The sequence below is a fragment of the Neltuma alba genome, unplaced genomic scaffold (assembly GCF_004799145.2).
Source record: "Neltuma alba isolate B1F8T4 unplaced genomic scaffold, ASM479914v2 tig00011383_pilon, whole genome shotgun sequence".
In the NCBI taxonomy this organism is placed as follows: domain Eukaryota; kingdom Viridiplantae; phylum Streptophyta; class Magnoliopsida; order Fabales; family Fabaceae; genus Neltuma; species Neltuma alba.
Genome location: NW_021636076.1, coordinates 1842 through 24354, shown reverse-complemented (window position 1 = coordinate 24354; position 22513 = coordinate 1842). Strand labels below are relative to the sequence as shown.

Genomic DNA, 22513 nt, shown 5'->3' with positions numbered 1-22513 from the left:
TTCTTGAAAAAAAATCACGAAAATTCCCCCCATTTTGTGCCAGTAAAATATTAAAATGTCACCAATTTTTTTGTAGAATCTAATGATCAATATAAAAAAAAGGGGAAAAATTGGGAAGTGGGACATAAGAGAGTGGGGTATTAGAGAATCCTTGCCTGAACTGACAGCTCTTTATGCTTTTTTTTGTTGTAAATATTCCAAATTGATACTTCCTCCAATACTAAATATATGATTACTTGGCTATGAAATTGTTTACAATACATTTTTAATTAAAAAACTTCAAATACTTCACATTTTAGGTAAAACTAATAGCGTTGGACCAATCTCTCACTCGAAACTATCCTTATAATTCTATTCTTTGTTTTTTTTTTTTCCGCCACTCTTTATCCTCAAATCTTGAACCTTAGATCAAAGCCCAATATAATTGAATGGATATTAAAAAAATAATACACGAAAGAAATATTAAAAACTCTACATTGAGCAGATACCAATACCAAAAAAAAAAATCAAATAAAAAAGTACAATCTTACTCTGGAGACATATATCCAAATGTTCCCACAAGACGTGTGTTAAGCGAGGCATTTCCAACTTCAATGAGTTTGCTTAACCCAAAATCTGCCACCTAAAGGTGAAAAAACTTCCATAGATTATCTTACAAGATCTAAACAAATTAAATTTTGTTTGACAAAAAAAAAACAATAATAATTGACTACAAGAACAGAAATTAACCTTAGCATGGAAGCTTTCGTCAATTAATATGTTCAAAGACTTAACGTCACGATGAATATATACAGGCACTGTGTGTTCATGAATATATTCAAGACCTCTTGCTGAATCCAGAGCTATTTGCACCCTTGTACACCATGGCAATGCATCTAACTCTGAAATCAATCATGTTTGTCATATTATCAATTCATCAATTATATCATTATAAAATATAAAAATCTATGGCAAATCATACTATTCATTAGTTGTAACAATGTGGCTTATTCCTTCAACATCGGACAAGGAAAGCCAGCTGGCTTTGTCGTTGATTATATATGATGTCTTTATATATGGATATAACAAAGGACGCTGTCCGATACTAAATATAATAATAATTAGGTGGTTTATTTTGACTTTAAGTAAATATCATGCTATTTTGTTTTCAAAATTATATTTTTTTCTTCCAAATTATCCATATTAATTGTAGGAGGATTCTATTAAGGGGATAGTTCCGATACAAATAATTAGGGAAGTTATTTTGGAAAAACCAACACATCTCTTTTTTTTCTTCCAAAATAACTAAACTAACTTTCTTAATCTCAACTAATTAATTATATGCTAGCTCCTGTATTTAGAACGGGAAGGAGTATATATCATAGTAAAATAAACATATTCATTATTGTAAAAAGAAATAAGTATGTTTAAACAAAAGGCACTATTCATGAACTTAATTCTTGAGTTAATAATAAGGTCAGTACTGCGAGCTGATGATATGTCACCTGAGGAACGTAAATGCTGGCTTAAGTTTCCATTGTTAATGTATTCATAAACAAGGAAAAGCGATCCCTCCACGCAATATCCGATCAACCGCACCTATATATATTTTGATCATCCAGAAAGTTAGACATAGGTAAATACTCAGGTATAATTCAAAAACCAGCAATGGATAATTTCATGTGAAAGAAAAACACATAAGAATCATATATAGATCCTGAAAATGCATATTCTTCCTTGTTATACTCAACAATAAGGAGCAATGCGCCAGAAATAACAAGAAATGCTAGCTTGAGGCTGTTGGAAATTAAAGATGAGACATATACCAGATTCAAATGATGAACATGCGTTAAAACCTTCAACTCAGCAAGAAACTCTTGTGATGCTTCTATATCCATCTTCTTGATTGCAGTTTTCTGCATAAAAGATCTTATATTTCAGGCAAATCATTATATATTAAACCCAAAAGTTTATGTAAATCCTAAAATATCTTGCATATGAACTCTTCATAATTGATTAATTATATTCCAGAAGATTTGAGAAGCTAATTAATTCGAACCTCGCCTCTCAGCTCGGCATAATATACTGCTCCGAAACCTCCTTGACCAATCTTGTTATCAGAGCTGAAGTTATTGGTAGCTTTGGCTATTTCTTGATATGAGAACTCCATGGACTTCCCAACCATGATGCCTCTAAGACCAGTGGCACTAGCAGATCCACTAGATCCTGAAGTTTCGTAATTGAGAACAACAAAGATGAGTGAAACCAACTAATTTCGGTCCTAAATATGTATGACGTACGATATTCACTTTGCTTTTAAATATAAGATCTCAATCCACTTTATCTCCTAAATTTATAATTTTTTTCCTCAAACTGTCCCTTTTGATTGCATATATGAAATAAATTGGGGTTTCAATCAATGGGACAATAATAAATAATTTAATTAATTATGTAACTCTTATATCTAAGACTGGATGGATTGCAACATCGAGGACAGAGGAATTAATCCAAATGTATATATGTTATTACTACTACCTCTGGTTTTTAGTATAAGACTTTGTTTCATTTTTATTTTGGTCTTAAATATAAAACTCCAACCTACTTTGTCTCTTATATTTATTCATGTTTTCCCAAGATAGTCTTTCTAATAATAGTAGTTCTATCCAATAAACTTGATTGGCAAGGATATTTTAGAAAAGACAATATATATTTATTATAAATAACTAACTTAAATTATTTTCTTAGTCTTTTCAAATTAGTTCACTAGTTCTTATATTTAGGATCGAAGGTAGTATTGAAATAGAGTGAGCATTAAGTCATAATACGAGAGTCTGCATGAATGTTCAGAGAACTTAATTAAGGTTAAAGAGAGGAAATTATGTAGATGTAATGATCATACCGTCTTGATTTGATGAAAGATCTGTAGAATTTTCTGTGATCAATGCAACTTTGGCGGTCTTTCTTCGGAAGTGTTTAACAAATACATAAGCTGATAATAATAGAAACACAAATGTTGCTCCAACACAAATTCCAGCAATGGCAACCTCACTTAGACCTGCTCATATAGAAACCAAATATATATATATATATAAATACAACGTCTCAAACAAGCATTACTTACTTTCTTTTTGCTTTCTTATATATATCTTTGTGGGATACATAACCAAACTCGAGAAAATTATATCAGATAATCCGAAGCATCTCTTTCAAGTTAGAAGCCAAACCTCTTGACCTGCAAAAATGGAGACCAAACCGAAGGTGAAAATCAACATACATAATATTATAGAATAAACAAGAGAACTAGGCATATATATATATATATATATATCTCTCTCTCTCTCTCTCTCTCTCTCTTGTATGCACATGATGAACGTGTTTTTGAATAAACGCAAGGTTGGGCAAACAAGATATACCTAGGGTCCAGGGGCACGTAATTTCCATTCTGATCTGGAAAATGAGGAAAATCAAGAAGTTAGTGGTTTCAGTACTAGTAGTAGTAGTAATAAGGACCCCATAAACGTGTATAGATTTAGTACGATATTACGTGAGTTTAATTTTCAATCCAATCTTGCCGAAAGGTTCCATTTATATAATCCATTATTCATAATTTCAAGCTGAAGCGAGTCTTCGAAAAGAAGTGGGAAATTTATTTATATGTTTTGTCAGTTTATTGATTTATGACAGTAAAACACACAAAAAAATTCCAAAAATGAAATCTTTTTTTACACCTATGCATATGGAAAAATCACTAATTAAATTTCACAAACCCACAAATTTAAAAATAAATTATAAATATATCGGATCATACCTCTTCCTGGAATAAAAACCACTCCACTCTCCTGGCTGAAATTCACACGAAGATTGTATTTCTGAAGCAACGTTGCATCAATACCAGTCTGGTCCACAATGGATTCCAAGCTATCTCCAAATCTAAGTGGATAAGTAAGAAACAATCCATAATCCTTAGAAATCTGTCTGTCCCCACAAGAACAATTCACTGTGACATTAAGCTTCCCATTGAGAGGAAGCTGATTTGGATCCTTATAACTATTGAATCTTCTCAGTAAATCCACTGTGGTCAACGAAGAATATGTTTGTGTCGCAATGGAATCGTAAGTATCTCCTTCTGCTATTGTGTACTCGAACACATGACCCAGAAAATCCCCATTATTGATACAATCACAGGGGAAAGGAATGTTGATTCTCGTTAAGGATTGAACGTACATTCCATTGTTGGATACTTTTCCTTCGTTGTAGCTGGAAACAACTCCAAAATCTGACACAAGATCTGATCTCAGAAACTTGGTTATGTTACCTAGATTGTTCTTATAAGCGTAGTAGGATGCTAAAGCTAAAGGACAACCTTGGAGACACTTGGATTCTACGTTGTTGAGAAGAGATGTTTCTAACAACAGAAGGAAGAACACCAGTACTAAAGAATTGCTTTTGGGTTGCATTGTATCAGAGAGAGAGAGAGAGAGAGAGAAGAAATCAGAAAGCTCGGTGAAGCTCAATGAGAAAAACTGGGTTTTTTTTTGGGGGGGGGGGTGTTTTTCTGATATTTTGATGAAAAAAAGTTGAGAATAATAGAGAGAACGAACAACTTTGTCGTTGGGTTGTCCTGTTATGTGAAGGAACGGACATACACATTCAATTCTCAAGAGGTTGCTTTTTGGAGGTGATGGAGAAAGCTGATCATCACTGAGTCCAAGTGGCAATATTGGAGATACCAGTTCCTATTATGATTTGACTAAGTTTTTCTTTTTTATTGTTTTGGTGATGCATGATTGAAGAGTCACGATGAATAATTAAACAATATGCAAGAGATATGGTAGTGGTAGGGAATAAAATGACGTGGGGAATCTTCTTGATTAAAGATGTTCGGTTTTGTTTGTTTGTGTTTCCCAAAGGCCAGCTTGTCGGCTATTGTCCTACCATCCTCCCCCTTCATCTTCAGAGCCATACTGTTTATAAATAAGGAAAAGTTAACCTCCCAATCTTATAATTTATCTTAATTTTGATTCAAGTACTTATAAATTATTCTATTTAAATTGAACTCTTACAATGTTGAAATTATATACATTTGTTTTTGAGCGAATAAACCGTTAATTTTAATCTATAAAATTTCATAAACTTTATGAAATTTTTTTATTTCATTTAAATTTTTTTAATAACTGTGCATTTTTATAAGGGAAAATTTCACTGTAGGACCGCAGAAGATAAATAATTTCAAAGAGCCCCCAAAACATTCTGAAATCTCACTGCAGGGCCAAGGGGCCAATATGATATTAATTCCACAAGCGAAATGATGCCACTGCCCCTAATGAAGACTTATTTCCTCCGAAAATGAGACATATTATCAGTGGGTGTAAAAGACGGTAAAAAGACGGAAAGGGAGGAGATGGCATTATTTCCTGCCTCTCCCATGCAGCGCGCCGGTGCGGAAGGGAGATAGCTGACAACCATGAGCTGAGAAAACGCAGTGGCGGAGCTTCACTTTTGCGGTCCGTCCCTCCGCCGTCTTTCGGACTCCAAGCTAGAGTTGGTGCAAGAGAGAGAAGTCGCAAGTGTGCCCTACAGTGTTGCGTGTTCTCTGGAAGTAGCGTCAGGTTGGCGTGGGAGGTAAGATTTTGTTGTTAAAATTTTGGTTTTGTTGGTGTGATTCGGTTAGCACAGGTGGGTTGTGATGGGTGAATGAGGAAGAAATGAGTATTTAAGTGCATGGGCATGTAGGTTGGGAGTGAGTTGCAAATCTTACGGTTTTATGGTTAAGAAATTCATGCTGATGCTGTTTTAAGTTGTTAAAGATGTGGTGTTTGTGATGTTTTCAAAAGTGGGTGCATATTGAGAATAATGCACTGCTGAAGGAACATAGGTAGGCGAAAAAGAAAGGGAAATGGGTGTGTGGCCTGGAATGGGTTATATGACAGGTAGACGCGCAGAGGAATGGTGAAAATACATAGTACGATGGTAAATTTGGTAATTCTGGTTGTGTGCGAGAAAAAGCAATATAATGTTGTGAAAATACTAATTCTTGTTGTCAATTGTCAAATTGCTGATGTAAACGTACGTTGTGTCATACTTGAATGATGTGCAGCAGCAGAGGATAAATGGCTAGCAGTAGTAGGAAACAAGTATTTTGCATCTTTCATGTTAGAGGGCACTTTGTAAAGACCTCATAAGGGAAATTCATTTATGAAGGGGGCATCATTACTGGAAGATTGATTAGAGAAGGGATGACATATGAAGAACTACAATGCATGGTAGCTCATGATGTGTGGCCAGGGACTCGTGAATATAAAATGAAGTACACAGTTAGCTTTGACCGGGATACATTCTTGGATCTTGTTGACGATATTGGTGTTGGACAAGTAATTGAGTACAACAATAGTAGTGGCCATGTTTATGTTTGTGAGAATGAGAAAGACTTCACACAAGTGTCACAGCTGGACAGTGTACAAGAGTAAGTTGTTCTCAACTGGTTTTATTAAGATTGTGTGTAGGATAAGAAAGAATATGTCCAATTTTGATAAATTGAACTGTAATACTGAATAACTGTATTTGTTTATGCAGGTTAGATGATTTGGTTGGCCCTTGTGGAATGTCAGTATTTGCAATGGAATTGGATCTAGACACAGACAACATAAACATATCTTCCGTACAAGATGTGCCAACACTGATAGGAAGTGTAGGTATGGAAACGTTGCCAACCCCAATAGCGGTGATGAATTCATCAAAGTGGGCAGATTTGTTGATGTCAAGAGGGCAAACCTTTGTTAGTGCTGAACATTTTAGAGAGGCATTATATAAGTATAGCCTTGCACACAAGTTTGGTTACCGGTACGTAAAGAATGATAGGCATAAGATGATTGTGAAGTGCTGTGTAGATGGTTGTCCCTGGGAAATTTCAGCATATGGTGTAGGTGAGAATAATGGATTCCTAGTTGTGAGAAGATTTAACTATGAACACTTGCATTATGCACAAGACAACTTAGTTGTCCCTCAGAGAAAGAGGTGCAAACTTGCTTCAGCAGTCATAATAGATGAGTTGATTTCTTGCATGCACAAAGCTCCAAATGACATTAGACGGGATTTGGAAAGAGAGTATGGGTTGAGGCTCAACTACCAACAAGCATATAGGGCGAAAGAGAAAGCATTGGAAAAAATTCATGGTTGTCCGCAGGAGTCTTATATGCTAATCCCTTGGATATGTGAAAGGCTAAAGGAAAGTGATCCAGAAACGGTAGCAAAGTGGGTTGCATCATCAGATAATAGATTTCAAGCTGTATTTATTGCATACGGTTGCTGTGTAGAAGGGTTTTTGAAAGGTGGCAGACCTGTATTATATGTGGATGGATGCCAACAAACATGAAATTTTGAATTGCCAGTTGTTACTTTACTGATTTTTCATGTAAATTCCCTAACTTCCAGAGTCCACCACACATCAACCACTTAAACAGAAGCTAAGTGCAAATTCACCTAATTGCTCGTCTCAATCACCTAATTTTCCCTGTGAGGCCGCTGCAAACCACATTCCCACAAACATGCAATTATGCAGTAGAGGTGGTTAATTAACTAACTTTCGAGGTAAATTTCCTAACTTTCTCAGTCCACCACGCATCAAACAGTTACACATAAGCTAAGTGGAAATCCAGCTCACTCGTAGTGTCAATTGCCTAATTTTCCCTGTCAGGCAACTGCACACCAAATTCCCACAAACTTTGTGGGTAATTTACTGATTCTCCATGTAAATTTCCTAACTTGACAGATTCCCGGAAACATGAAAACTGTTTGACATAAGCTAACTGGATAAACCCCTAATTCCTCGTGTCAATTTCCTAGTTTTCCTTGTGAGGCCACTACAAATCAGATTCCAACAAACATGAGGTTGTCACATGCAACTAGTTAGTCAACTAATTCTTCACGTCAATTGACTAACTCTCATTGTTAGCCCACAAAATCTCACATTCCAACAATCAACGGGATAAACCAAACAAAACAAACTCATTTGCCTAATCCATACGACAACATTTGCCCCTCCCAATTCTTTTCCTTATTCCTGCAAAATGCCTACAAACACTATAGCAATGCAGTTAACTACCAACACTAATTTTTCCCTAAATAATTAATAACTTTCTTACTTAGCCCCCACACAAACTCTTCATGCTACACTCACAAGCGTTCGCTCACTAAATCAGGAGCATTTGCTAAAGGGCAGTCAGGGAAATGGCCGAACACTATGTGACACATTGGTAATCATTCCTGGGTTAGAACCTAAATGTCATTACCAAACACACCCACCTTTCAGTGGGTCATTCCTCCTTAACCTACCATGAAAACAAAATCCAAGAAATCTACTGCATTTAACGGGGACCGCGAAGCTTACCAAATGGAAATCAGTGACTTCTTCTCGCCCTGCTTCTTCCTTCTTTGTCGATAGCCTTGCAAGTTTCCTCCTTTGTCGGCCTCTTCTTATTCTCCTTCCGCTTCTAGTGATTACCACGAACCCGCAGATTGAAGCTGATGGAATTTTTGGGGGCCACGTCGAACACTTTTCGCAGATTGCGAGAGGCAGGAATCTTCCCACAGAGGTAGCACGTTCGCAGTCGAGAGAGGGCAGATTTTTCGTAGAGTGGTAGCACGTTCGCAGACCGAGAGACGCAGCAGTTTTCCCAGAGTGGTTGCACGTTCGCAGAGCGGGAGAGGGAACACTTTTCGCACACGGGTTACGTTCGCATATAGAGAGAGAGCGGGAGGACTTTTGACCGTCGCTTTTTCGCCTTATTTTCAAATTTCAGCGGAAGTAAAATGAGGGGCAGTGGCGTCATTTCGCTTGTGGAATTAATATCATATTGGCCCCTTGGTCCTGCAGTGAGATTTCAGAATGTTTTGGGGGCTCTTTGAAATTATTTGTCTTCTGCGGTCCTATAGTGAAATTTCCCCTTTTTATAATTGAAGTTTCATAAACTCTATAAATTAAAATTACCTGATTAAAAAATAAAGGCCCCATTGAAAAAGAACTAGACTAAAATTTACATTTGGTCCTTTAACTTTGTATAAAGTTTTAATTTGGTCCCTTAACTTTAAAAAGTATACTTTTAGTTCTTTAATCCTAATTTTTTTTTAAAAAATGATGACATTAAAATCTTAAATGTTGATAAAACATTCTTAAATGTTAATATATTAAGTTTAATTTTCAAAAAATCCATGATTGTTACAAAAAATTATTATTTAAGGCTAATAACTTTAGGGTTAAAGGACCAAATGTATGCTTTTTAAAGTTAATGGACCAAATTAAAACCTTATACAAAATTAAAGGATCAAATGTATACTTTAACTAAAGAAGTAAAGTAAACTATAAAAACCTAATAATTCATTAATATAAACAATGAAAATATTTGGAACAAGGAAATAAACTAAAAAGATAGGATTTATTATGGATTCATGGCCTGTGGATTTTAATGTTTCAAAATTATTAAAATATGGTCTCATGCATGTTGAAGGAGTTGGATTTTCAAAAATCTGATTGCACCATTGGATTCCTCATGAAAAATTATGTAAGATTGAGTTATGAGATGATTGATTGAATTTTCTAATCACAAAAATTTTTCTGGGTTGAATTTATGATGAATACGTATTTATCACAAATTCATCACAAATTTATTATGAATTTTATATTTTGTACTAGTCAATAAAAAAGTGAAGATCATGTCAAAATAAATTGCAAGAGGTGTGTAATAAGAATCTGTGCAATAATGGACAATCATAATCATAATAATAAAAGGGGTAGTTCCATTTCCATCTTTAATTAAGATTTTAAATACAGCGATTAATAAGTATTTCAAAAGATTAAGTTGAATATTCAATGAGATTCGATGTTCCTTGTAAAGAGCTGACTTTAATTTATTTTCTGTGTGCTATTATTCTGTTACGATGAGGAGTCACGCATGCATATGAATATTGAATGATTAAAGCTAGGAAGGTGATCACCACATGACGTGGCGAATCTTATTGATTGATTGAATCCACATTTATTTATTTATTTATACACTAATTAAGGATTATTAAGATTTATTAATGTTGTTCCAAAGGACAAGCTTGTCGGACAATGTCCAACCGTATGAAATTTCCTCCTCTTTCTCTCCATTTTTTCACAGTTTTAACACACAAGCCAACCGATGTATTCTTTGTTTTTTTTTTTTCCTTCTTTTTATCTAATTCATATATTAAAAGTTGTAAGTAGTAATATTTAGATGGTTAAAGTGTATTCAGCATTTCGAAGTATTTTTTCAGATATATCTAACACTCCGAAATATGTTATAGTGCATTTAGCACTCCAAAATATTTTTTAGGTGCGTTCAATACCTTGAAGTAATTTTTTTTTTTGCCTTGGTGTTGGATGTATCAAAAAATATTTTTGAGTGCTGAATGTACCTTAAAAAATATTTTGAGGTGTTGAATGCACCAAAAAATATTTTACGGTACTGAATGGACCTAAAATAATATTTTAAAGTATTGAATGCACTGTAAAGAGCTGGATGCATATGAGAAAATATTTCAAAGTGCGAGATACATCTTTAACATTTAAAGTTTATAAAATTCGACGGTTAGCACCTTTTAAAGGACGTTGACAAAAATGGCACCTTGAGAAAACTCAAATGTATTGTTATTTTATAGAATTATCATTCATTTTTTTTCTTTATCATAAACAAACGCGTTATATTATAAAAATTATGTTTTATGTTTTTTTAACTGATAACCTTTTATATTATAAATATTTTGGATTATAAAACCATAAAGGTAACAGTTGAGTATCCTTATTTTGATGATACACGATTAACTTATAACTTAAATAGATTAATTGACAATCTTAAATCGTTTATTTGAAAATTAAATGTATAAGATAAAGTGGTTGGATTAAATCAGAATAAATTTCGTTGTATTATTTCGTCTCCATTTATCTCTTTATATAGCTCGTTTTGTGTCCGATTTCCCAATGTTTTTTTTTATTACTCTTTTTGCTCCATGAATATTGAATGGTTAGAGCTGGGAAGGTGATCACCACATGACGTGGCGAATCTTATTGATTGATTGAATCCACATTTATTTTTTTATCAAAATTTTTTTATTCATTTATATACTAATTAGGGATTATTAAGATTTATTAATGCTGTTCCAAAGGACAAGCTTGTCGGACAATGTCCAACCATATGAACGTCCCACCTCTTTCTCTCCATTTTTTCACAGTTCTAACATTCAAGCCAACCAATATATTCTTTTTTCTTTTTCTTTTTTCCTTCTTTTTATCTAACTCATATATTAAAAGTCGTAAGTAATAATATTTAGACAGGTTAAAGTAGATCTAGTACTCTGAAATATCTTTTCAAATACATCTAACACTCCAAAATATTTTATAATACATTCAGTACCCTAAAGTATTTTTTAGGTGTGTCCAACACCTTGAATTTTTTTTTCTTTGACACTGGATGTACCAAATTTTTTTTTTGAATATTGGACGCACCTAAAAAAAATATTTTAAGGTGCTAAATATACCAAAAAATATTTTACGGTACTACATGTATTTAAAATAATATTTTAAAGTACTGAATGTACTGTAAAAAGCTGGATACACATGAAACCTGGGTTAAACGTTCAAAGTTCATAAAATTCCACGGTCAGTACCCTTAAAAGGACGTTGACAAAACTGGCACCTTGAGAAAACTCATATGTATTGTCATTTTATAGAATTATCATTTATGGTTTTTTCTTTATCATAAACAAACGCGTTATATTTAAAAAATTATGTTTTATGTTTTCTTAAACTTATAACCTTTTATATTATAAATATTTTGGATTATAAAACCATAAAGGTAACAGTTGAGTGTCCTTATTTTGATGATACACGATTAACTTATAATTTAAATAGATTAATTGATAATCTTAAATAGTTTGTTTGAAAATTAAATGTAAAAGATAAAGTGGTTGGATTAAATCAGAATAAATTCTTTGTATTATTTCGTCTTCCCTCAGCTATTTATCTCTTTATATAGCTCATTTTGTGTCCGATTTCCCAATGGTTTTTTTATTACTCTTTTTCTCCATAATATAAGACGTCACTTACAAGAAAATTGTATTCTAAAATATAGGATGTTGTTAAGATAAGGGAAAATTAATTTGAAGGTCCTCATAGTTTTGTTAAATTTTAAATCAGGTCCTTAGAATTTTTTTCTTTTTATTGGCTCCTTTAACCTTTTATAGCCATATGCCTTAGTCCTTACCGTTAGACTTGATTAACACCGTTAAAAATTTCCACTGGCCGAATGTGTTTGATGAAGCTCTGCTCTTTCCTTCACTGTCATTCTTCCGATCCCCTTCCAACCTCTCCATAAAAACCTTTCCTTCCTCAGTTGCAAGGGACCCTCTCTGACATTTTTTTTCTGGCTAAAATGTAATGATGGATGGAGTTTAGAAGATTTTAGGGGATGTCACTTTTACTTGCTTTTGTTTTTCAATACTGGTTTGTTGCTTTTATTTTTCTGTCGAGTAAAAATCTTTTGATACTCAAACCTCACCATTTATTAGCTATAGTCAAAGAACTAATCCAAAGCTGTTTACAATGATGATCACTCTCTCTCTGTTTGAGTGTGTGTATGTGTATATAATCTTAGTGCTGTTCACTTTCTAGTTACTCACTCATCACTCTTAAGTGAGAACTGTTGGTGTTCCATTGAAGTTTTGAGAGCCTCTGTTTTTTGTGTTTGAAACAGAGCCAAACAAAGTGTTTTACTTAATGAAAGTGCGAATCACTCCAAGTACTTAAAGGACGGTTACAGTTATGCCCAGAGACTGTCATGGTCGGTTCGGCACTGTCTTCCACTTCTTCCACCCCTTCTCTAATGACTTCTTTGCCTGCAAAGTCATCGAGGAGCGCCTTCTCACCGATTCCCTCCATCGTGACTGCCTCCAAAATGAACCCAAGCACATGGCTCTCTTCCCCACACCCTCATGTTCTTCAGATTTTTGAGGTCTTTCCTCTGTTGTTCTCTGGCTCTGCGAGCTCCTAGATCTCCTTGACCGCATCATCCACCGTCCCTTGCTAGAGACTGCCCCCCTTCCACCATGAAGCGGCTCCTCGAAGCAATTGTGCATTATCATTTGCAAGTCGGGAGTATGGTGTGGAAGGAGATGATGCTGGGCATTGAGAGAAGGGGAGGGATAGAGTGTTCGGTCAGACTTAACACTTAATGGGCTAATGAAAACAATATTACTCAGTGTTTAGCCGCAAGGACTGACATATATGACGGTGGAAAGTAAAAGGATGTAATAAAATTGAAAAAAAAAAAAGGTTTAGGAACCTAATTCAAAATCAAGTTAAATTATAAGGGCCTTTATATTAATTATCCCTTAAGATAATTAAATTATTTTTTTCACTTTTACCCATACTAAATATAGGAGAGAGAGGAGAAATATGAGAGATAATAAAAGCGTAACATTAAAAGCAACTTCATGATTTTTTTTAATTAGGGATAAATAGGAAAACTTTATCATTTCAGGATACACGACTAAACTTTCATTTTTTGGTATGTGAAAAAAGTTAACTGGCTTCTTATATTATGTATTTGAGGATACAATGTTTAATTTTTAGAACAATATTCTTGAAAATTTTTAAAAGACATCCAATTTACCCTTACTAGGTGCTAGGCATCCTTATAATATTTTCTTTTCTTTTTTTTTCCTAAATTAAAAAGGTAGGCACTAACGGCATGAGAAATCAAGATTGAACGGCAACCTTTCAGTTACCAAAAAAAAAAAAATACATGTCATTAGGTTACAAAAACACTGGCATCCTTACATTATCTCCAATTCATTCATTATATAAATATGTCCGAATTGCAAGCATTTCATTTAAACAAAATAATATAATTTTATTAGCTCATTTTCTTTAAATGTCTTTATAATTAATTTTATTACTAATTATAAAATAGTGGTAATTATCTAAATACATAATCATAAACACTCCTAGGCTCCTTGAATTACTCGCTACAATTCTGTGGAAAAACTAATAGATGTGATTGCTGGTAGTTTATCATGAACGGCTCGGAATGTCCTGAAGCAAACCTTAAAACGACGTCATTTTAGGGCCAAGCTGAAACATATCCTGCTCCTTAAGTCGTTCCATTGGATAGTTGGACAGAGCTCTTTCCTCTTGCTGTGCATATGACCAGAGTTCACTGATGCCCTTTCAACGAGGGTTAAGTGGCCAGATTGTGTTTCGATTTTTCATTGTGCAAAATATTCTTTCTATAGTTACTGCAAATGACCACACATCAATAGGAAATCATTATTGTTTTAGTAGATAAATCAATAAATAGGGATGTCTTTCAGTTTCAATTAGCTTTTCTATGAGGTTTTTTTAAAAAAAATAAATAAATAATACACTATTGTAAAAGACTAGTTCTTTCTACCAAACTTGACCCCTTATTTTTTTATTTCAGGTTCCGATAAATAATGCAAATCCCACGTTAAAAACAGGTGGGTCCAATCTTGAAGGGCTAATTTCTGATGGGCTCAAAAAGCGTCTGCTTATCCCAGAAGGATTTCATTGGCAAAATCCAACCTTCAACCTCACAAGCCTATGGTGAACCCGGGGGCATCTTTTACATATATTTTAAATTTTTTAAATAATAAAAAACTCATAAATTCCTAATTCAAATCATAAAATATAGAATCACAAGTAAACCTCTCTGTTAACTCTTAACTCTGACGTTTAGGACCAAAGGAAGTATGTCTATCTTACCAGCAAATCAAATCACTACTCGTCTTTGCAAGCTGTGTTAACACAGACTATTTAGATGATAGAATATCTTTACTTTTCTATGTGTAATTCAATGAAGAAACCCAAATTAATCATTAATCGGAGCCCATCCAACTTGAAACTATAAAGCAGACAATTAAGGAAGCAGACACACACACGCACTATTAAATAGTAACAAAACAGAGCTTACATAAACTAATTTATGATCAAAACCACACTAACCTTAGAGAGAGCAGAACTGGCTGCACATGAATAATTTACAGAATATAAAATGCAAAACGAATCCATTTCAGACATCATTACAAATGAAAAGGAAAGGAGAAAGAATGCAAGACCTGGGAATCGTCAATCCTTTGTCCTACCCCTCTTCTTGGACCTAATGCCTCTCCCAAGCAGCACCATTGAGCCACACTAGATTTTTGTACAAGAAGAAACGAATGCCTTCTGATTATGGATAACTTGGTTGAATAAAGATCCCCTCAATTGCTTAATTGTTCAAGTGGATCGAAAATAGACAGGGGCAGGGTGCACTTCCTGGTGTGGTTCCCACTTTATTTCCATCTTTCTGCTCTCTTGAATAATTGAGCAATTGAGGTGATCCAAATCCGAACATAATCCTTTGTCTCATTTTGTAGCAAGCAAAAATCAGTACCAGAACCCCATTTACAGATATCTTGTGCTTCACTAAATTTCTCAATTGCTAACAAAGTATTGAAAGCAAGATTATAATATTTGCATCCACATTTTTATCTTCCCGACATCAGATTCATGAGATTGGGATTATTGTACAAGGCACCAACGTCCCAATCATCAGCAGTGGAAGAATGAAGTGTCATGAGAGCAACTACAATAGATCTCATAGTTGGACGCAGTTGGGGATTTTCTTGTGTGCATGCTTTTGCAAGTTGAGCCATCTGCAAGACAAAAGCCATGCATTGAATAATTGAAATCAGCAACACAAACATTCTCATAGTCTGGAAATGTATGGATCTTGCAAATTGCTTAGAGAAATTAAAATGGTGAATTTTATGAAGGAATAAAAAAAAAATTAATTTGTAACCGGTATTTCAGAACTAAATAGGATACACCACCAATTCAATAGCAGGTCTCGTGTGTTTATCCCTCCAGAGTTTATCACAAAAGTTTCAATAAAACTTAAGAGAATTCTAATACCCAATGCACATACTTTCAAAACTGAGTCAATAGGGTAGTCATCCCCCAGCCTTGGGTCAACCAATTTGCGAAGATCTTCCGTAGGAGCAGGCTGATTAAGAACTCCATGAAACTGCATTACATGAAATATGAATAATGACTACTGACAATGCATGGAGCCTTAAGTTTAGATTACTGTAAAAACATAATGCTAATTGATCTTAAACTATTAATAATGTTATAATGATAATAATATTACAAATATCTAAGAGATGAAGATTCAGGAATGACCATTGCTACAAGGCCCTTTGAGTCAGCATCAGATTGAGTTGTCTTGACGATGGCTTCCTTGGCGGAAATAAGTTCAAAAAGAACAACTCCAAAAGCGTAGACATCAACCTTAGGAGAGACATCACCATACTGAGCATATCTGTGGATAAGAGCATAATACTCTTAATATTAACATAATGACGTAATAGTGAAGTTTTTACCTCTAATGAACCCTAAAATGTATTCCTGAACAACATGAATATACACTGTTCCCTATTCAATCATACTTCAAAAACTTATATGTAATTAAATAAGCAAGCAAGATAAGATGCACTTGCTAACAATGAAACTAGAATGGCTGCGTTCTCTTTCATTGAAAAAAGAGACTCGAGGCTTGTTTGGGAATTTCAGAGAGCGCAGTTGTCATCAATATAGTGGGGTAAGATAGCGTGGAGTGGGAAGAAAAGGGAAAGTTCTCTCTCTCTCTCTCTCTCTATATATATATATATATATTGCTTATACATTTAATCGAAATAATGATAAATAACCGAAGACACCTCTTAATATCAAGAATTCTTGTTATTATTGTTCATTTCTTGATTTAGCCATATGTTTTACAGCTCACTTTGTAAGCCATTGGCCGTAGATCTTTCATACAGTTTTGAGAGAATCAATACAATGAGTTTTCATCTCTCTCTGATCCTTTTTCTTCCTCAATTTCTCTCCTTTCCCCAACTTCGATGCCAATCAACAGCCCTGTCCCTATTTGGAAGTTAACTAAGTCATCTGTGGATTAGAGTGGGTCCAAAGTATGAGCTTTCAACATTAATTGTATAGAAAAGAAGGAAAGTGAGAGTATTCGAATGACAAAGGGTTGAATCACAATTAAAAAAAAAAAAAAGGGGTATGGCATGAGGAGGAGGCATTTTTAAGCTTGTCCGTACCCACACTATTCTGAAGTTTTAACCATCCAAACAAGGGTTTGGGTTTTTCCACCACCTACACTGTCCTCCTAAACAAGCCCTCCCGTGGGCACGGGGGGGGGGGGGGGAAGAGAAGAAAAGATAAAGATAAAGGTTCTGAATCCAAAAAGGGCAGATGATGCATACTCTGGCGGCATATATCCAAATGTTCCCACAAGATGACCAGTGGGAAGTGATGAGTTTCCCACTTCAGCCAGTTTAGTTAATCCAAAATCTGCAACCTGCAAATATGAATATTTAGGAACATCTATAATAGCCCCAAAAATTAATATATAAGACAAACATCCTGATTATTTCAACCTTCCCATGGAAGCTGTTATCTATCAATATATTTGCCGACTTTATGTCACGGTGGATATACACAGGAACTGTATGCTCGTGAATATATTCAAGGCCTCTGGCAGAATCCAGAGCAATTTGAACTCGGGTAGACCATGGCAGCGGATCTCTTCCTGGCAACATTATGACATTGTATTACATGATTGCAATCCAAATGCAGAGTTAGTAGAAGAAACTACTTTAGCTGATCAAAAAAGAAGAAGAAGAAGAAGAAACCACATTAAGTTCTGATCTAACCTGTGCCACGCAGATGTTGACTTAAGTTTCCATTATCAATGTATTCATAAACCAGGAAAAGAGAGTTCTCAGTGCAATATCCAATTAAGCGCACCTACATGGCATTAAGACATACATATTTATTAATTGAACAAGTATTCTTTAATATTTGACCTACAGTTCTAAGTATTCAAATTATGATTTCCTTCCACATACACAGATACGTACTATATAGAAAAGGCGGGCTTTTTAAAAAAAAAAAATTCCAACCGGTGAATTAGAAGTAATTTCCACGTCAATCAAGCATGAAAAATTTAAGAAAAATAGCAACAGCTATAAAATCAAATAGATTCATCTTCTGTCTATTTTAAAATTTTTTGTACCTCAATTTTGGGATAGATAGATGTGATACCAAACAACAGTGGATTAGTGGATTCAGTTAAGAACTCATACCGAAGGAAGTTATTCAATGGCTAGACACCAATGTCAATTAATCTCTACTCATACAGATGGCACCATCTGCGTTTATGTCTTTGATCACAAACAGAAGCACAAAACACAACAATAATAGGCCAAACAAATGCTCGTAAGAGAAGTAACAATGGCAGTGACATAATGCACTTTTTCCATTGAAATTTTCCACCTGCTTCCTACATCACCAGGTATTTAAAAGCACTGTAAATTCTTATAGTTTGAGTGACTTAGTATACCAGGTTAAGGTGATGAACATTTGTTAGGACTTTTAATTCAGCTAGAAATTCTCTTGTTGCTTGCATATCCATCTTCTTGATTGCAGCTTTCTGCATGGAAAAATCATTCGAGTGAGCTTATTTAGGAGAATATACAATTCACATTTAAGGGAAAACATGGTCTAGCTATAAAGCACAAGCAATTATTGATCCATAATAAGAGCTTTATCAAGTAGTATGTAATTCTGCATGAATATTCTCCTCAACAACAACACATTTTTTTCTTTCATTAATTCATTCACTGATTTAGGTATCATGTCATTATATCTTTCATTATATGTAAAACCACAAAAAATGTTCTCAGCAAAACAGAAACAAAATCCAAGAGTTGGGGGAAAAAAGAGAGAGAGAGAGATTCTGTGTGAAGGATAAATATTGTCCAAACTGTTCCCCTACCCTGTATTCATGTTCTTTCCTCAGTTGGGCTGTTAAGGTATACTAAAGCAGTTTCTCTTAATCCTGCTAATCTATCAATTCCAGCTACCCTTCCACAATTGACACAAACAAAAGAAGATTCTGTTTGACTTGCTCATGCATATCACAGACAGAGTAGATATGGTCTCATCTTTACTCTTAAATTGGCAAAAACAAATAATTTAATCAGACCCAAACATTCATCAATCAATTATTAACAAACCAGAACAATATATGCGTTACTACCTCGCCTCTCAGCTCTGCATAATAGACAGCACCAAAGCCTCCTTGACCAATTTTATTAGCCAAACTGAAGTTATTGGTGGCAGTAGCTAGTTCTTCATATGAGAACTCCACTGATTTGTCCACTGTGATGCCAGTAGGACCACCATATCCTGAAGTTTCAGATTCAACATTAGCAGAGGCTTCATCTAACAACAGAAAGTAAAGTGACAATATGTGGAATTACTATCTTTAATTAATTTCTTAGAATGTGCAATAGAAAGAAAATAAATTGCAATGAAAGGCACAGCAAAGGATAATCTAGTGCAGCTGGAACAGCTTTCAAGTCATGTCAACGAAAACACAAGGGCTGGTTAGAAGGGATCATCGATTAGTTTATTTCTCCCAAGACCCCAATATTTCTCGTTCACTATTTTCTAGGAACATGGGGCCACCCTGAATGACGAACAAAAAATATCTACATAAAAAATTTTAGTAACAGCACCAGATACAGTAAAATTTTCCCTTTTGGGATTGTCGACTACAGATAAGGATAATGTGACATAATTAAACAGTCAAATGAGGTCTTTTGAGCTGGATATTATACGTATTGTAAAGTAAGTTATAGAAGAACTATTGAATCAAGTAAAATCTTCAACACCTTTTCTTTAGCCATGTCTAAAGGGAAATGGTAGAAGGTTTGAAAGAGGAAGGGAGTGATTGAATCAAAATAAGTACACTCTTCCAAACATGAGCAAAGAACCCTTGAAAATACTCAGAGTTAACTTTCAGAAATGGTAGAAGGACAAAAGGAAGGAGCTGATTGGATCAATTACATGTAATTACAGGACTAAAAGTCTTACCCTTCTCTTCTTCAACAGTGAACTCTTGGAACTCTTGAGAGATTAATTTTGTTTCAGCCATTTTCTTTCGGAAATATCCAAAATATATAGAAGCTGCCAACAGCAGAAGTCCAGCTACGACGCCAATAGATATTCCAGCAATAACCCCGCCAGACAGACCTGCTTATGAGGAATTAACTTCAGTTTTTTTTAGCACAAGCTGACCATTGACAGATATGAATGTCAAACTGAAGAGACAACGATCAAACAACCAGCTTTCTGAGAAGAGAAAAAAGCAAACCACCTGCTCTGGAACTGCAGAGTAAAAAGAAACAATATCACTGATAATTGTCCATTGAAGAATGGAAATGTTACACAACCAAAGTGCTGATAGCAATGCAAAGAGAAACACTTACCTAGACTCCATTGGAACGTAGATGCCATTTTGATCTGGAAAATAAAAGGAAAAATGAGACTGCGATGTTGAAAAATATAGAAGTTACCATGTAAGCTGCTTGTAAAAACTAGAAAGCATTAAACAGAAAAAATTACTATTTTTGCACTAAATGCTTCATAAAACTTGCCAGACGAAATCACCTTTTCCTGATGTTAACAAAAACCAAACCCTATTCATTCCATCAACATCATTTTCAGGCAGAAAGCAGAAAGCCTAATTATATAATCCAGATTTGATACTATACGGGCTCCAAGTTAGCATTAAACAAGTTTCATAAATGGAAACCTAATCTGAGGCCATGTGCAAACATACCTTTGAATTGATAACAGAAGACTAAGAAGAAAAATTGCAATTGGATATATGTTACCGCTTAGCATCACATACTGGGGTGTTTGGAAAAGATTTTCCAAGTGCCATGTGTTTATTGAAGAATTTTATAGCTATCACACTTAAACCATAAGGTCTTTTCAAGACTTATAACCATTAGAAGCAAAAGCAGAATATACCTTTGCCTGGTATATAAACCAATCCGCTCCCTTGGCTGAAATTCACACCAGGATTATACCTCTGCAGCAACCCAGCGTCAAGCTTCTCATTACTGGCAATTGATTCCAAAGTATCCTCAGGCCTAAGTGGCCATGTGATGAACAATCCATAGAGCTTTGATACTTCGCTGTTACCACAAGAACAATTAACAGCAACATTAAGTGTTCCACTTGCAGGTATTGTGTCGCCATTGAACTTCCTCAGTAACTCAACCGTAGTCAAATTGGAATAGTACGTCTCAGCAATAGTCTTGTAGGTATCCCCTCGGTTAATCTCGTACCGAAACATATGACCCAGATATCCATCTTCAAGACAATCACATGGAAACGGGATGTTGATTCTTGTAGTGGATTGGACATAATCTCTGCTGATTGTTTGGTCTTTGTTGTAGCTGATGATGTCGTTTTCGTCTGTCAGAATCTGGGATCGCACTTGTTGTGTGATGAATGAGAGATTGGAACCTGGCCAAACGTAGTAAGAACCTAGAGCAAGATCACAACCCTTGCTGCAACTGGACTCTGCTCCGGGAGAAACTGAAGCGAAGAAGAAGATGAAGAAGAAAGCAGAAATCCATGTTTGGGTCCATCAAGTGCGAGAGGAAGTTGAAAATTGAGAAAACCCAGGAGCAGATAAACCAAAAAAATGAACCAACCAGGAATTAAAAAAGAGAGAAGCTTTCTAGATTATTTTAATGGGGAATGTGAAAGAGGAAGAAAATTTGGAGCGTTTAACCGACCTGGCTAATGAAATGCCATTTGAGCTATGGATGAGAAAATTCAAAACCTGCGCGTCAAATATGTCATCAGCATTAACTAACAAAACGCCACCTACTTGTACGGTCAATTCCAGCTGCCTTTATTTTACGCATGGCGTAGAGAAATGGGAAGGGAACAGGGAAGCATGGCCTGCTTAGCAGATTGTCAAATCCAGTGAAAGTTTTTTTTTTTTTTAACTAAAGTCTTGTTAGAGACAATCCTACTTGAGACACTGTCAAGAGCACCTCTTCTAACAGGAACTCGAACTTTGATTTGCTACGTTATGAGAAACTAGTCTATTCCGCTAGACCCAAACCTGTTAGCAATCCAATAAAAGTTAATAAGCTTGCTCCAAAGTTTCTGCATGTGTGATGCTTATGACGTTAATTGGAGAATTGAATTTCAAAGTGAATTCGTTGACCCGTAATTTGGTATTTAAATATATTTAAAACATAAGATATTGGTAAAAAATAAAAAAAAGATAAATTAATTATAAAAATATGAGTTTATATTTCTAAAATACTTGTATATGCCATTAAATGATATATCAGTTTTGAAGTTAAGTAAATTAGTTTTAGAAAAATAAAATTAGAAACATAAAATGAAATGAAATCTTCTACTTTAATATTAAAGTTAATTCTAACTAATTCTTATTATAGGAATAGAATAAAGTATCATTTTTAAATTAGTCTGCTCTATAATTTAGTTGTGCAAGAAATCATGTAAATTAATTTAATGTTGTCTGGTTTATCAGGAGTAGAAATGAAAGGAATA

The 22513-nt window shown here is 34.6% G+C and overlaps 2 protein-coding genes across 2 annotated transcripts; both read right to left on the bottom strand.

Annotated features, from left to right (window-relative positions):
• Positions 1–526: 526 nt before the first annotated feature.
• Positions 527–4436, bottom strand: LOC114712633 (lysM domain receptor-like kinase 3). The gene is made up of 9 exons (XM_028897182.1): positions 3788–4436; positions 3393–3426; positions 3204–3211; positions 2860–3034; positions 2039–2222; positions 1806–1895; positions 1485–1578; positions 730–881; positions 527–622 (listed from the first exon to the last, which is right to left on the bottom strand). The coding sequence occupies exons 1-9, from the start codon at positions 4434–4436 to the stop codon at positions 527–529; spliced, it is 1482 nt and encodes a 493-aa protein (XP_028753015.1).
• A 10526-nt stretch (positions 4437–14962) lies between these two features.
• LOC114712634 (lysM domain receptor-like kinase 3) lies at positions 14963–21560 on the bottom strand (the record flags this gene model as incomplete). The annotated part of the gene is made up of 12 exons (XM_028897183.1): positions 14963–15708; positions 15981–16079; positions 16238–16376; positions 17326–17420; positions 17500–17651; positions 17776–17869; positions 18465–18554; positions 19164–19312; positions 20003–20161; positions 20286–20296; positions 20398–20431; positions 20945–21560. Coding segments are annotated over 12 exons (1806 nt in total), but the record flags the coding sequence as incomplete, so codon positions are not given.
• Positions 21561–22513: the final 953 nt, after the last annotated feature.

Coding starts and splice junctions, on each gene's coding strand:
- LOC114712633 (XM_028897182.1), bottom strand. CDS start 4,436: ATGCAACCCAAAAGCAATTCTTTAGTACTGGTGTTCTTCCTTCTGTTG. Junction 3,427..3,787: donor GGTTTTTATTCCAGGAAGAG/GTATGATCCGAT, acceptor CTCATTTTCCAG/ATCAGAATGGAAATTACGTG. Junction 1,579..1,805: donor ATGTTCATCATTTGAATCTG/GTATATGTCTCA, acceptor AAATATATATAG/GTGCGGTTGATCGGATATTG.